Source organism: Malaclemys terrapin, chromosome 10 (assembly GCF_027887155.1).
Source record: "Malaclemys terrapin pileata isolate rMalTer1 chromosome 10, rMalTer1.hap1, whole genome shotgun sequence".
NCBI lineage: Eukaryota > Metazoa > Chordata > Testudines > Emydidae > Malaclemys > Malaclemys terrapin.
In genome coordinates this window covers 86,816,857-86,833,590 of record NC_071514.1, presented here as the reverse complement: position 1 = coordinate 86,833,590, position 16,734 = coordinate 86,816,857, and the positions used below count along the sequence as shown (strand labels likewise).

At 52.5% G+C, this 16,734-nt stretch overlaps 1 protein-coding gene across 1 annotated transcript in view; it reads right to left on the bottom strand.

Annotated features, from left to right (window-relative positions):
- HS3ST4 (heparan sulfate-glucosamine 3-sulfotransferase 4) overlaps positions 1-14,391 on the bottom strand; it is a 110,488-nt gene extending 96,097 nt beyond the window's left edge. Inside the window, exon 1 of the mRNA XM_054043156.1 lies at positions 13,563-14,391. Within this exon, the coding sequence (XP_053899131.1) occupies positions 13,563-14,206 (644 nt within the window). The 5' untranslated portion in view covers positions 14,207-14,391. The remainder of the gene's footprint in view (positions 1-13,562) is intronic.
- Between the last annotated feature and the right edge of the window lie 2,343 nt (positions 14,392-16,734).

Genomic DNA, 16,734 nt, shown 5'->3' with positions numbered 1-16,734 from the left:
TAAGACCCTGATCCTGCAAAGACTGAGGCTGAACTTTCCGCATGTGAATTCAATAGGGAAGTGAGACATCGGTGTAAATCTTTGCAGAATTGAGGGTTCAAGGTTTAATCCTGCAAATACTTATTCACATGAACAACCCTTACTCAGCCAAGTGGCCTCACTGACTACAATGGGAGCAACTCCCATGTGTCAGAACGACTTGTGTGTGTGAGGACTAGGTCATAGGCATGATCCTGCCAAGTGCGGAGTGCCCTCAGCTCCCACGGAAGTTAACGGGTATGCCGCATCTTGCAGGATTGAACCCTATATCCTCAATCTAAACAACAATAATTTTCCCCTTGGATGAAGACCTTCAGATAGCCTGTGATTTACAATAAAACTGTGAAAAGGGGCTGAATTTAAACAGATTCCAATGCTAAATAATCCTTGGGGAGGAAACGAATAAAATGGACTGCTAGCTATGTATATGCCACACTGAAATTACAATATCCTCACTTGATGCTTTGGAAAGTTTGATATTGTATGTTCCTTACTTGAACTCAGTGCTAAATTGTCAGCCATTCATTCACACTCTTACCCGTCTCCATTCATTGAAACCACTTCCAGCAAAAAACATTTGAAAGAAATTACTTCAGTGTGTTATACCGTGAGCAGTGAGAAATGTCCCACATGAGCCTGGCCGGCCCCAAAAGCAATACAATTTCTGCTGAAGTGCATGATATAATAACTCCGGGAAAAGAAATCCCCATGACAACAGGAGGAAAAAGAGATCTATTGAGAGCAGTTTGAATCCTCTGCTTTTCATGGAAGGTGTCACCAATCTGTGGTGGAATTTTCACTTTGAAAAGCAAAAGCCTTTGCTCTTAACTTTCTTTGTAAACCTGTTGTTCCTCCCTTCCCTAGTTTTTTTTTTACAAAGCAGAACATGCCTCACTAAATCAATACATGAATAGGGGTCAAACGCATCATTTAAACCCAGAAATGTAACCAGCTGATTCTTTTCCACCGTGTTTTCCAAAGGGGCTCAGTCCTATTTCTGGGTTTCCTGTTGTGCCCTTTGCTGCAGCAGCTGCATGGCCGGTGTGAAACGGCAGTCACACAAAGCTCACTCTGCAAATTTCGATCGTAGAAATGACAAATCGTTAGAAGCAAAGCACTGTGGAATTTCCTCTGTGGATTACTGAGACCAATGCTCCGAAGCTTCATTGTTCCCACATACGTATATTGATGTGTAAATCGTTCCAGGCCTGGCAGTGTGGCGCTGGCCCCCATCTGGCAAAAAGGTGTTAGAAGAAACACAACTTGACCTTTTGGTGGTTGTTATTTATCTTCCAACTTGTAACTCCATCATACCCTGGTTAAGGACGGCTTTGGGACAGTCATAATCCCAACAGAAGGGACTTCAGTTTGACAGAGCAGGGGGGACCTCGCACTCAGACCTATATCTGCTTGTGCTCATTGGAAGCGTTGCTAATAGAGCTCTGATCTGGATAATCAGGGGGTCGTGGGGGAAGGATGACTGCCCCAGTGAACGGGTACAGGAGCAGAGATGGGGCAGGCATAGCCCCCTGAACAGGTAATCAGTCAGAAAGCAAAGAATAAATGCTTAATTGGGGAAATCTTTAGTTGCTCCTGTTTGTGGTCTCTTACAGATAGCCGAGATCATGACCATGACCATGACCCCGCAAGCCCGTGCACAGCACCCAGCGGGGAGCACAAGGTTCTCGTGTTGCCATGTGAGTGTGAATGGAGTCTACGTGTGGGGAGAAGCACCAGGCTTCATCCTCCACTCTGAGTGCAGGAGGTCTCAAGCCCCATGCTTCTGCTCCTTCCCTTTCCAGAGTGCAGGGCACAAGGGGGTGGAGCTTGGACGGGCAGTGGGTGTGGCTGAGGAGGTGGGGGCGTGACCTCCGTCATGCTGAGGAGGCACATAACTCTGAGCTCACTGAGGTCTGGTTCCTCTTAGGAGGCCGGGAGGGACTCTGTGCACCGGGGCCCCCCATGGCCCTTTCAGCAGCAAACAAATAATAATCTAAAAGGGGGCAGGGGGAGCAGCTTGGCGCTAGCGCTGGCCTTCCAGCAGGAATGGGTGTTCCCGCATCGCTTGCCCTGTGAGCACGCTGCCCCTTGCTCTACGCACGCTGCCCCTTGCCCTGCAAGCACGCTGCCCCTTGCCCTGCGAGCACGCTGCCCCTTGCCCTGCGAGCACGCTGCCCCTTGCCCTGCGAGCACGCTGCCCTTTGCTCTGCGAGCACGCTGCCCTTTGCCCTGCGAGCACGCTGCCCCTTGCCCTGCGAGCACGCTGCCCCTTGCCCTGCGAGCACGCTGCCCCTTGCTCTACGAGCACGCTGCCCTTTGCTCTGCGAGCACGCTGCCCCTTGCTCTACGCACACTGCCCCTTGCCCTGCGAGCACGCTGCCCCTTGCTCTATGCACTCTGCCCCTTGCCCTGCGAGTACACTGCCCCTTGCTCTACGCACACTGCCCCTTGCCCTGCGAGCACACTGCCCCTTGCTCTACGCACGCTGCCCCTTGCCCTGCGAGCACGCTGCCCCTTGCTCTACGCACGCTGCCCCTTGCCCTGCGAGCACGCTGCCCCTTGCCCTGCGAGTACGCTCCCTTTTGCTCTACATATGCTCCCCTTGCCCTGCGAGCACGCTGCCCCTTGCCCTGCGAGCACGCTGCCCCTTGCTCTACGCACGCTCCCCTTGCCCTGTGAGCACGCTGCCCCTTGCCCTGCGAGCACACTGCCCCTTGCTCTACGCACGCTCCCCTTGCCCTGTGAGCACGCTGCCCCTTGCTCTACGCACGCTGCCCTTTGCTCTACATACGCTGCCCCTTTCCCTGCGAGCACGCTGCCCCTTGCCCTGCGAGCACGCTGCCCCTTGCTCTACGCACGCTCCCCTTGCCCTGTGAGCACGCTGCCCCTTGCTCTACGCACGCTCCCCTTGCCCTGTGAGCACGCTGCCCCTTGCTCTACGCACGCTGCCCCTTGCCCTGTGAGCACGCTGCCCCTTGCTCTACGCACGCTGCCCCTTGCCCTGCGAGCACACTGCCCCTTGCCCTGCGAGCACGCTCCCCTTTGCTCTACATACGCTCCCCTTGCCCTGCGAGCACGCTGCCCCTTGCTCTACGCACGCTGCCCCTTGCCCTGCGAGCACGCTGCCCCTTGCTCTACGCACGCTGCCCCTTGCCCTGCGAGCACACTCCCCTTTGCTCTACATACGCTGCCCCTTGCCCTGCGAGCACGCTGCCCCTTGCCCTGCGAGCACGCTGCCCCTTGCTCTACACACGCTGCCCCTTGCCCTGCGAGCACACTCCCCTTTGCTCTACATACGCTGCCCCTTGCCCTGCGAGCACGCTGCCCCTTGCCCTGCGAGCACGCTGCCCCTTGCTCTACGCACACTGCCCCTTGCCCTGCGAGCACGCTGCCCTTTGCTGCGCAGGGCTGAGCTCAGTGTCTGCGGCCGGCGTGGGGATGCTGAGCGCTAGGTGCTGCTCTGTGGCCATTAGGCCATATGACATTGAAGCGAAGCCTGATGTCTCCCTACATCCCTCTACCTGAAACAAAACAGAAAGACTAAGAGAAGCCAGGTACCATCTTTGGGAAATGTAGCTCTCCTGGCCTAAGACCTGGGCCAGACCTGTCTGCACCGGCGTAGAGTCACCTAGTAGCTCTTGGTTTGGGAGCAGATCCAGCCCCCAGCTGAAGAGGCTAACGTAGCCTGTGAGAGACCTTTACTCATCCCCACCCCCAACCTCTCAGCAGGGCAAGAATAGGGAATTCCAGGCACCTTGCCAAGGGCAGAGTCTGGCCCTTGGCATGCACAGTACAGGCCCAATCAAAAGAGCATTGAAGCTATTACAGTCCTTCTGTCAATTTTCGTGAGAACTGGCTACAGAACTAAGTAGGGTGTATACATATACATGCATCTCTGCCTTGCACTGGAATGCACAAGAGAAATATGCATCTGAAATAACAGTAGGCTCATTCTTTTCCGCCCGTGAGAAACAGCACTGATATTATCCCAGAATTATTTGCAGGTGCAAAATTGTGCCTCAACATTAGAGGCTACCACGGAAAATCAGGTCCTAAATGTTTAAGGAGAAATGAGAGGTGATAGTCTTGAAATGACCAATGTTAAAATGGGGAACGTGTGTGTTTAATTTAAAATTCATAGCCCAGGGTAATCCCAACACAGTGTAAGGGGGGGGGGGGGGGGCAGCTGAGTCACTGCATTTCAGCCAAAGCCAACTCACAGCAGGACCTGGAAAAATCAATCCCCCGTCCCTAAACGATCAGAAGTGCTGAGGACACGGTATACACGGGAAAGGCCTTTCACAGAGAAATACAGTAGTTACAAAGTACCAGCAGTCTCTCACATCATTGGAAGAAAAGCCCCATCTATCTATCCACCCTATAGTGCCCCTCAGCGCTGAATGTCAGCCCTTGTGGCCGTGATTTTATTTTCTGAATATTCTGACACGGAATAGAGGGGTATAAATATTACACAGCAGCACAGCAGTGAGATTCAAACAGCCCAGGATTAACACTGAGGTGACCAAAGGCTATTGCTATCTGATGGCTGTTCGGGGCCCAATGTGAAATGAGTCCATGGTCTCAGTCCAGGGTCTTTAGCCTTCCTTGCCCCTACCCTCCTCTCACTTCCCCTGCTGGCAGTCTGAGCAGAGAGGCCCAAGGGATGCATGGCCATGGAAACCAATCTACCTGAAAGGTAATTCATGCTGTTCAATCTGCGTGGATACAAATCGCAGGTCACAGGAGTACAAACATTGTACAAGTGTGAAGCACAGACCACTGGCCTCTCGACCAACACAGCCAGGGATGGGGAACACAGAATGGTAGCAACAGCAGGGAGGCAACAAAACCTGCTCAAACGACAATAGTGCACGACAGTCGCTACCCAAAGATGCACTAGTGCAGGGGTAATCCATTATTTTTCGTCAAGATCCAAATTCCTTGGTCAAGGTATAGATAAGGTCCACACTCCAGAGCAACATCTTTTCACACCGCAATCACAATAATGATAATAATCAGTAAATAAAAAAGGGTCTGGTGGTCTGGATTTGGCCCATGGTCCACCCGTTGTCTATCCCTGCACTAGTGTAGTGGCCACAGGGGTGTGCTTTAAAGAATCAGTTTCTCAATCCCAGCGCAATTGCTTCTTGGACCAACTGGTTCAGAAACAGATATTTCCTGAAGCAGCTTCTTGTATTATTCAGGACAAGGATCCCCGATTTATTGGTGTTATTAATTATTTATATGACTGTAGCATCTGGGGGCTTTATTGTGCTGGGCATGTTACAACCAAATTAGACAGGCCCTAGCCGAACAATTTGACAGCCTAGAAAGACAAGACAGACAAGGAACGTGCATTTCACCTTCCCCAGGAACGTAGGCCCATTGGGGCACGTGCGAAAAGTTAAGCCTAAAGGATTGAGGCATAAGAGGGAATGAGCCATGAAGTAAAAGCAAGGTTATAATTATGAAGACACCATAGCAGTTCCTTAGTTAAAGTTGCATTGAGAGTTTCACTAAAAGGATGAAAGGTCTTCATTATGAATGAAGAATATAAATTTATCATATCCTCCCCATACTTACAGCACTTACTCTTAACAGTACCAAATGAATTTTCTGAGAATTTACCAGTAAATCTGTTAGTTATAATCATTTTAAAATGTCTCCATTTTGATTTTTATGAGTCTAACCTTTTTTTGGATCCCTCTAGCAAATTAATTCCTGAAGTTTGAGATCTGAAAATTCACTGATTTATAGATTATTTGAAAATCTAAGATACAGGATACATGCCCTGGTTATTAATGTGAAAATATTGGATTTAATACTGCTAGTCATAAATGCTGTATTTACGTTATGAGGCCTGTCATATTTTGTTACAAATGGTGCATTTGTTATCAAATGGATGCTACAGACTCTAAACTTTCATTTAAAAATGTTTCTAGCCTTTTCAGATGCCAAGATAACCTTGAAAGCGTGAAGCTTCCTGAACCTCCAAGCAGCTGAAACAATAGCTCTGAGATCCATGAACTGTCCCACCCTTCTCAGTGAGTTACTGTGATACCTAAAGTTGACAATTTAAATGCCAGCATGATTAACTATTTCTTTGCTGATCACACCTCACTAATGTACTTAATGCACTCCCAGACCAGGGGCGGCTCCAGGCACCAGCACAGCAAGCGCATGCCTGGGGCAGCAAGCGCCTGCCGGTCACTGTGAGGGTGGCAGTCAGGCTGCCTTCGGCGGCATGCCTGCGGGAGGTCCGCCCGTCCCGTGGATTCGGCGGCGGGGACGCTGAAGGCACAGCACCGGCGGACCTCCCGCAGGCATGCCACCGAATCCACGTGGCCAGCGGACTGCCCGCAGGCACGCCGCCGAAAGCCACCTGACTGCCGTGCTTGGGGCGGCAAAAACCATAGAGCCGCCCCTGTCCCAGACAGTGACAGTGCCCCACATGCCCTCAGCCCAAGTCCCCAAACCTGCTTCCATGGGACAAGTCCTACAATGCAGGAACAGGCTGCAGGTGCCGCATGCTGAAAGCCGATCTCATCATTTTATCTGATGCTGTTTCTACATGAACCTCTAAATGAGCAGCACAGGGGCTAGTGTGCTAACTGTATCATAGAATCATAGAATCATAGAATCATAGAATAGCAGAGTTGGAAGGGACCTCAAGAGGTCATCTAGTCCAACCCCCTGCTCAAAGCAGGACCAATTCCCAGCTAAATCATCCCAGCCAGGGCTTTGTCAAGCCGGGCCTTAAAAACCTCCAAGGAAGGAGACTCCACCACCTCCCTAGGTAACGCATTCCAGTGTTTCACCACCCTCCTAGTGAAATAGTTTTTCCTGATATCCAACCTGGACCTCCCCCACTGCAACTTGAGACCATTGCTCCTTGTTCTGTCATCTGCCACCACTGAGAACAGCCGAGCTCCATCCTCTTTGGAACCCCCCTTCAGGTAGTTGAAGGCTGCTATCAAATCCCCCCTCATTCTTCTCTTCTGGAGACTAAACAATCCCAGTTCTCTCAGCCTCTCCTCATAAGTCATGTGCTCCAGACCCCTAATCATTTTTGTTGCCCTCCGCTGGACTCTTTCCAATTTTTCCACATCCTTCTTGTAGTGTGGGGACCAAAACTGGACACAGTATTCCAGATGAGGCCTCACCAATGTCGAATAAAGGGGAACGATCACGTTCCTCAATCTGCTGGCAATGCCCCTACTTATACAGCCCAAAATGCCGTTAGCCTTCTTGGCAACAAGAGCACACTGTTGACTCATATCCAGCTTCATATCCACTGTGACCCCTAGGTCCTTTTCAGCAGAACTGCTACCTAGCCATTCGGTCCCTAGTCTGTAGCAGTGCATGGGATTCTTCCGTCCTAAGTGCAGGACTCTGCACTTGTCCTTGTTGAACCTCATCAGGTTTTTTTCTGCCCAATCCTCTAATTTGTCTAGGTCCCTCTGTATCCGATCCCTACCCTCTAGTGTATCTACCACGCCTCCTAGTTTAGTGTCATCTGCAAACTTGCTGAGAGTGCAGTCCACACCATCCTCCAGATCATTAATAAAGATATTAAACAAAACCGGCCCCAGGACCGACCCTTGGGGCACTCCACTTGAAACCGGCTGCCAACTAGACATGGAGCCATTGATCACTACCCGTTGAGCCCGACGATCTAGCCAGCTTTCTATCCACCTTACAGTCCATTCATCCAGCCCATACTTCTTTAACTTGGTGGCAAGAATACTGTGGGAGACAGTATCAAAAGCTTTGCTAAAGTCAAGAAATAACACATCCACTGCTTTCCCCTCATCCACAGAGCCAGTTATCTCATCATAGAAGGCAATTAGGTTAGTCAGGCACGACTTCCCCTTCGTGAATCCATGCTGACTGTTCCTGATCACTTTCCTCTCCTCTAAATGTTTCATAATTGATTCCTTGAGGACCTGCTCCATGATTTTTCCAGGGACTGAGGTGAGGCTGACTGGCCTGTAGTTCCCCGGATCCTCCTTCTTCCCTTTTTTAAAGATGGGCACTACATTAGCCTTTTTCCAGTCATCTGGGACCTCCCCCGATCGCCATGAGTTTTCAAAAATAATGGCTAATGGCTCTGCAATCTCACCCGCCAACTCCTTTAGCACCCTCGGATGCAGCGCATCCGGCCCCATGGACTTGTGCACGTCCAGTTTTTCTAAATAGTCCCGAACCACTTCTTTCTCCACAGAGGGTTGGTCACCTTCTCCCCATGCTGTACTGCCCAGTGCAGCAATCTGGGAGCTGACCTTGTGCGTGAAGACAGAGGCAAAAAAATCATTGAGTACATTAGCTTTTTCCACATCCTCGGTCACTAGGTTGCCTCCCTCATTCAGTAAGGGGCCCACACTTTCCTTGATTTTCTTCTTGTTGCTAACATACCTGAAGAAACCCTTCTTGTTACTCTTAACATCTCTTGCTAACTGCAACTCCAAGTGTGATTTGGCCTTCCTGATTTCACTCCTGCACGCCTGAGCAATATTTTTATACTCCTCCCTGGTCATTTGTCCAATCTTCCACTCCTTATAAGCCTCTTTTTTGCGTTTAAGATCAGCAAGGATTTCACTGTTTAGCCAAGCTGGTCGCCTGCCATATTTACTATTCTTTCTACACATCGGGATGGTTTGTTCCTGCAACCTCAATAAGGATTCTTTAAAATACAGCCAGCTCTCCTGGACCCCTTTGCCCTTCATGTTATTCTCCCAGGGGATCCTGCCCATCTGTTCCCTGAGGGAGTCAAAGTCTGCTTTTCTGAAGTCCAGGGTCCGCTTTTCTGAAGTCCATTCTGTATCATTCTGCTAGTATTTCATCCACGTTTCAATTGAAATGAAGCTGCAACAGAGTGCCAGAGATTTCGGAGACTTCGCCATAGAATCCAGGTCCAGCGACTTCTGGAGTACGCGGGGTTTTGCCAAAGGGTTTCATAGTAGATGACAAATGTTTAAAGAATACAAGTTTTGGCATCTAACACTGCAAGATGACAGGTGTATCCCAGCTCCAGAAATGACTGTGGGTCCATCCTCGCTGCAGAGTTAAACCAGGCTATTAGGTGGGGTTGGCCTTATTCTGGCTCTCATTCACACCCACGCCTCAGCTTTACCCGGGCTAGCTGGCCCGTCCTGGGGTCTAGGCTAACGCATGAACATGGCTTACCTTTGGGCTGACAACCTGCCCACTTTGCAGTGAGGATTCAGGTTAAGCCACTCATGTGCTGACAGTCCTCCGATGCCTTCTCACAATTCCCCCGTGTGCCCAGAAGGACAGACAAGTTCTCCCACAATTCACTAGGAAAGAATCACAGAGCATCACATCATGCTGCAGCACTACGAGCCCCCAGAAGTTCCAGTGCTAACATGGATGAGCACAGCAACTGTGTGGACGCAGTCGAGTCCGGATTTGCAGTGTGGCAGCTCACACCCTGACTAGGGCAACCCCCGTACTCAGCTCCGAGTGCTGGACACCCAAGTTAATTCTGCAGTGAAAGACATTCCCCTGTGTTGACTGTGGGAAAGTCTTGGATTATAAAAGCACCGAGTACTGACTAAAAATCCATGGCAATTCATATTTAGGATTATAGAAAGATCATGTGATCTAGAAGGGTAAGGAAAGAATGAAGAGGCATCAGTTAATTTCCACTTTGATGGAAATGAAGACCTCATGACCTTTGACAAACCTCACAATGATTCACTGTGGAGCAAATCACTTTGGCATTGTAGAAGGGATGCAGTTAATTCTCTTTATCACGAAGGATAATATCTACTGTTAAGTACCAATGTCTCCGATAAAAGAAAGAGGTGAAACTGAGAACATGCAAAAGACATATATGCCAGAAAGAAATATCACTGGATTGTTAAGAAAAAGAGAGGCTAAAAATAGATAATGCTTCCCACAAACCCTTAAATACAACTTTTAATAGCATTCAAAATACATCCTACATTTAGAAAAAAGAAAATCTAGGAAATTCAGCAACAGTTAACTTACACTGAAGGCTATAAATGGAATTGAAGGGAAGATGTACCACTGAACAAATCCCGCAAACAACCCAACACTAAAAAGTGTATGGAATCACCAAATCGGACACCTTAATCCTGAACAACCCCATGCAGCCTTAACGCCACCTTAAACATAATACATCAGTACACACGTAGGAAGATTTCAATTCTGTAATTTCCACATAAACTGTAACCCTGGCTTTCGAACTCTCACAATCAGCACAGATCACCCATTCACATAGCTTTTCCTAAACCTTACAGAAAACAGCAGACTCTAGAGAACCGGTGTAACCGATTCCCTACATAAAGTGTATTTTGCACTAACTTCAGCTTCTGGATTGTCATAAGATATAATCTCATGTAGAGTGTATTACAGCAGTCAAACTCAAGGAGACAAAGGCATGACCAACTGTAGCAAGATACACAGCCAAAAGAAATAGCTAAGTATTATTATCCCCATTTTACAGATTAGGAAGCTGAGGTATGGGGAAATTAAAAGGGAACTGGCTCTAGGCCATGTCGGCAGAGTTTGGAGTAGAACATAAAGTTACTGTTTCCTAGGACAGTACAGTAATCACCAAAACAAACTTTCAACAATGAATGATGCAGAGAAGGCCAGTAAAGTGGCCCCATTTTCCACCCCGTGACACTAGAAAATAATAATTTGATAGTATTAAAAGGCAACAGTTTTAAAATGGACAAAAGGAAGCCACATGTTACCAAATGTGTAAGTATCCCGTGGAACTCACTGCCAGAAGACATTAATGCAAGTAATTCAAGAAGGTTAAAAACAGACATTTATGTGAATATGAATAACATCTGCAATTTCTCTAGCTAAGATACAATTGTAAAGACTCTCAACCTTCATGATGCAGGACAGAAGCTACCCATTGGCTAGGATCAGGAAGAAATCCCCTTCATGTGTCAAAAATGGGGATTTAGGGCTTACTCTGAGGCACTAAGGATAGCTACTATATGTGTCTCCTTGCTGTCTTCCAATATGGCAATTCCAGCTCAGGATTGAGACGAAGATCTGCTCACTGCTTGCGCTGTGGCTGCTGGTCGGGTAACCAGTAGATTTCAGTGCCCACTAGGGTGTCTAGATGTCCTGGTTTTATAGGAACAGTCCCGATTTTTGGGACTTTTTCTTATATAAGCTCCTATTATCCCCCGCCCCCTGTCCCGATTTTTCACACTTGCTGTCTGGTCACCCTAGTGCCCACAGCTGTTGAGTCCAACACCATTCACCAGCACTAAAAATGAGCTTAAATAAACCTACGAGAGCAACACCACATAGCTACAAGAATGACAAAAAAATCTGAATACTGTTCTGCAGATGCATACCTGTTTGTGCCTTTCGCTCCAAGGGAAAGCTACGCTCACTCCCCGGCCCTTTTCTCCCAGCTTTACTTTCAAGATGAAAACACAGCTGCTTGGCATATTCAATGCTTGATCTTCTTCCGCCTATTTTGAACAAAACCAAACCTCTCTACACCCCTATCTTTAGCTTCTTTCATCAAGTTTCTAAACTTGGTCTTTAAAGAAAAGCTTTCCTGGGTGACAATTAGGTAAAATAGGATGTTGGCTGTTTGAAATAAAGTGTGCACAAATAAAATCACTTGAGCCAGTCCTCCTCATGTCCAGATGTTGATGCAACACACATAGCCTTTGACAGCACATAACAAACAAGCTCTCATACAAGTACTCTCTGATTGCTGGTCTCCACTTCACTGGAGTTCCTCAGAGAATCGCTGGGCATCATAATAAAGCCAAGCAAATGCCACAGCAAATAAGTGTTATTGCAAACACTTTGCTTCCAAAATTTCTGAGGAAACCTGCCTGAAGATGATCACATCTAAGTTAGTGTTGACATGAAAACCTCACACTTTATTTTTATTTAAAAAAAAAAACAGCTAATTCAAACAGTTGTTAACTTTTTGCCTCTGAAACTGAAAATGTTCCTCATTCTTTCCAGCTGTTTAGTTAACTACCCTAATGAGTGAAATAAAAAGCCAGGACCTCGATGTTTTAATCATGACTATTTCCTATTTGGAAAGCAACAAGCACAGTGCGAGTGCTGCCAGAAACTAAAAAATAATATCATCAATAATTTTCAAGTTAAATTAATGATTTGTATTTTCAAGTTTTGAGATAAATATTTCAAAACAGTGAACATCACAATTAGTTTGATATGTTGAAAGAGCAAAGAACCCTACTGATGAATTCAGCCTGTTTTCATATATTGGAACAGGTTAAAAGGAGTCTACGTTAAAAGTTTTAAATGTGTTAGATCAAACGGCAATACCAAGAGTAATTCATACACAGAGCTCAGTCTCATCAATTCAAAAACTTCTAGCAGATGGAACTTGTTGCATAAAAGGAATAAATCTCCATTTGGGAAGTAAATTCAGGATGCTGTGGCTTGTATGAGGAAAGAATCCTTGTTTATTTATTGTCACTTTAAAACTGCAGCTATCACCTGGGCTGGCAGGCTTGTTTATTTCTGTAATTATTAAGGACTGAACAGTCTAGATTTGTATATTGCAAGTGTGCTACCCGGAGCAATCTGTTCAAATCTTCTGTGTACTGGGAGCTGCATAAAATGCATTTGTATCTATTTCTGGCATCTCATCAGAACCCTGTATTTTAAATAGTATAATAGCCAGTAACATTAATGATACAGTTATTTTACCTGCATTTCAATCTGTTATTGCACAATTTGCCTCCGCACCAGGCACTAGCTGCTCTGGGGCCTCATCCGTCCCCTATATATTGTTTTGATGTGGTTAACCAATCCCAAGGTGCCTGCAGTTGAAAGCGGAGGGCATGGCTGGGATTCACACAGATCCTGGAGACAGTACCTTGCTCAGGTAAGCTGCCAGGTAGGAGATGGGCAGTAAATAAGTAAGCAATAGACTCAATGTGAGAACTTCTGCACGGGGGGGGGAGTTAGATTTTAAATACACAGAAACCTGCAGGGTGAGCCACACATACACACCAGACACAAACCCACAAAAGCAAGGCAATGGCAAGTCAGGCCACTAACAACTCACACTCTCTTCTCCTCAGCCCTGGGCACAATCGTTACTAATACCCTCCCACCGCTACAGCCCCTGGTACCCAGCACAGCAGCCAAGCGCCCCTCAGGCCCCAAGGCACAGCCCGCCCCCCCAGGGGCATGAGGCCAGAGCCTCCAGAGGGTGGCATGGGGCGAAGGGAATTTGCCACCTGCTCCCAGGGCGGAGCCGATGGTGCCTTAGGGGAGCGGGAAGGAGCCGGAGAGGGTCCCAGGGGGGAGGGCTATAGGCAGCGCAGTGGAGCCAACTTGCCCGGGGGCTCTCTCCAAACAGGCCAGGGAGAGCCGGGGCCCAGCCCTTCCAGCCAGGAGCGCTCCCCCCCGGCCACAGGCCCGGGTCCTTCCCGCTGGGGGGGCGCAGGCTGCCCGCTATTGGCCCCGCGCAGGTGTCTCTGCCCCCGGCCGCCCCGCCCGGCGCTCACCTGTACCACTCCAGCCCCTTCTCGTAGTTCCTGTCGAAGAAGTGGGGCTCGACCCCCACGGCGCGCACGTCGGGGTGCGCCCGGATGGCCTCCAGCAGCGCCCGGGTGCCCCCCTTCTTCACGCCGATGATCAGGGCTTGCGGCAGCCGCTTCTCGCCGTAGTCCGGCGTGGTGCTGCCCGCCCGGCTCAGCTCCTCGTCCGTGGTGCTGGATTCCTGCGGGTCCCTCTCGAAGGCGCCGCTCTGCGCCGCGATCACCTCGCCGGGGGCCAGCGCAGTCCGGAGCCAGGCGGCCGCCGACACTCCCGGGCGGCTGGCGTTGCTGGCCCGAGTGGGGGGCGCGGGGGTGGCCGAGGAGCCGCGCAGGCCGGCGGGGGAGCGCAGGGCGCTGGGAGCCGGGGAGCCGCGCAGGGCGCTGGGAGCCGGGGAGCCGCGCAGGCCGGCGGGGGAGCGCAGGGCGCTGGGAGCCGGGGAGCCGCGCAGGCCGGCGGGGGAGCGCAGGGCGCCCGGGCCGGTGCCCCCCATCAGGCTGTAGCACAGGTAGGTGAGGCACAGCGAGAGGCTGCACATGCAGAGCAGCTTTCGAGCGGGGGGCCCCTTAGAGCCGCGCCCGCCCTGCGCCCCAGGCTGGGCGGGGGGGGCCATGACTGCTCCCCGCTCCTAGCCCCGCGCACCGGGCGCACATGGTGTCAGCCGCCGCCCGGCAGCCCCGTGTGCATGGGGCGCCGCTGCCCTCCCGCCCCGCAGCCGCCGGGGGGGAGCCCCGCATGGCACAGTCAGCGCGGAGCCCCGCAGCCCCCGCGGTGCAGCCGCCTCCAGCCGGCCGGGCGCATGGGGACCGGCTCCGGGCGCATGGGGACCGGCTCCGCGGCGCGCCCGGGGACGCTGCGCTCTGGCTCTGCCGCCGCCGCCTCGCACTGTTGCAGCCCGAGTTCCTGCCGCTAAACTTTGTGCCGAGCGGGAGGAGGAGAGCGCGCTCCCGGCGTGGGGAGAGCCCGCCCCCGGCACGGGGCGGCGGGGAGAGCGGGGCTGGCACCGCGCCCCGGGCCGGCCTGGGGCTGAGGGCAGCGCGCCCGGCGCTGGGAACGGAGATGGAGAGGCGCGCCCGGGCAACCTCGCCCCCGAATCCCCGCTGCCCCCCGCCCCGCCCCGCCCCGCCCCGCAGCACGGGCTGTCCCCGGTCCCCCCTTGCTGCCTTACAGCTCGTGTGCCACCCAGCCCCTCCCTCCTGCCGCCCCAGTCTGCCGGCTGTGCCCCCCAGCCACGGCTCCTCCCTGCTCCTGCCCCCCAGCCTCTGCTCCTGCCCTCAGTCACTCTGCCCCCCCGCTTCTCCCTGCCCCCCGATCCTGCCCCCCAGCCTCTGCTCCTCCCTGCCCCTGCCCCTGCCCCTGCCCCAGCCCCAGCCACCCTGCCCCCAGCCTCTGCTTCTCCCTGCCCCTGCCCCCCGCCACCCTGCCCCCAGCCTCTGCTCCTGCCCTCAGTCACTCTGCCTCCGCCTGCTTTTCCCTGCCCCCCGATCCTGCTCCCCAGCCACGACTCCTCCCTGCCCCTGCCCCCCAGCCTCTGCTCCTTCCTGCCCCCCAGCCTCTGCTCCTGCCCCCAGCCACCCTGCCCCCCAGCCTCTGCTCCTCCCTGCTCCTGCCCCCAGCCACCCTGCCCCCAGCCACGGCTCCTCCCTGCCCCTGCCCCCAGCCTCTGCTCCTCCCTGCCCCTGCCCCCCAGCCACGACTCCTCCCTGCCCCTGCCCCCCTGCCCCCCAGCCTCTGCTCCTTCCTGCCCCCCAGCCTCTGCTCCTGCCCCCAGCCACCCTGCCCCCCAGCCTCTGCTCCTCCCTGCTCCTGCCCCCAGCCACCCTGCCCCCAGCCACGGCTCCTCCCTGCCCCTGCCCCCCAGCCTCTGCTCCTTCCTGCCCCCCAGCCTCTGCTCCTCCCTGCTCCTGCCCCCAGCCACCCTGCCCCCCAGCCTCTGCTCCTCCCTGCTCCTGGCCCCAGCCACCCTGCCCCCAGCCACGGCTCCTCCCTGCCCCTGCCCCCAGCCTCTGCTCCTCCCTGCTCCTGCCCCCAATCACCCTGCCCCCACCCTCTGCGTCTCCCCACTCCTGCACAGCTTCCCCAGCACTAATCCCTGCCAGTCTTTGGAGGACGGGGCCTTTCCCCGCTCCTTTGCAGGCTTCTGGGGTGACTGGCTGTCAGCCCCCATCTTCTGTCTTTGGGGGCTCCAATCAGGGGCCACTGTGACCCCCAGCCATAGGGGAAAGGCACTTCCTCTTTCATGAGAGGAGGCTGGGCCCTGCCCCTACAGGTGGGGATTCCCTCTGTGGGGAAAAGCCCGAAGATTGGGCTAGACTAGATGACACCCCCCCCATGGGCAGGAGAGTCTGTTCCCCCCTGGGGTAGAGCCCCCCCCCAACCCAGGAGCTCTCCTCATCATGACTAAGGAGGCACCGTCTTCCCATGGGACGCAAGGGGAGGCAGTGGCCGTCCGTGTTTATCCTTCAGAAATACCGATATGGGGCCCTGGACCTGGTCCTCGCAAGGGTGGCTTAGTGATCTCCGTAGAGGGGCGACTCCATCAAAGGCATAAAATTACCCTGATCCTCCTGTCCTTCGGATCCTTGTCAACAAGAGGTACCTGGTCTCCTCCGAGAGCCCCATCCAGTAACCTCCCTGAGCTGATGTTCGGGGCGAGGGGAGGGCCTCAGAGATGTGCTTAGCTGAGCCGCTCCTGGGGTGTGTGGACGTGAGTTTGTTACATTCGCCACCTTGCCCTGGAGTCTGTTGGTATCTTGTAGGTACTTATCCTGTGGTGTATTTATCCCTACAACCCCCCGGGAGGCAGGGCAGGGCTATTCCCTGGGTGTACAGATGGGTCCCCCCATCCTGCAGGGTCCTGGTGCCCGAGCTCCAGCCTGAGCCCAGAAGTCTGCAGAGCAGTGAAACAGCCCCCCAGCCCGAGCCCCATGAGCCCCAGCCATGGGTGTCTAGTTGCTGTGTATATGGAGCCAGAGAGACTAGTGATATCTGATGGAGCAGGGAACTGACCCCTAGTGCCCTAATCTCTGGACTCTCCTTCCTCCCTACATTGCTGACTTGACTCAGTGGGGATCTGAAAGTGAACATTAGGGCCCAGCTTTTGAAGATGCGTGTGCCGAAGTGCACACACCTGAGTTAGGG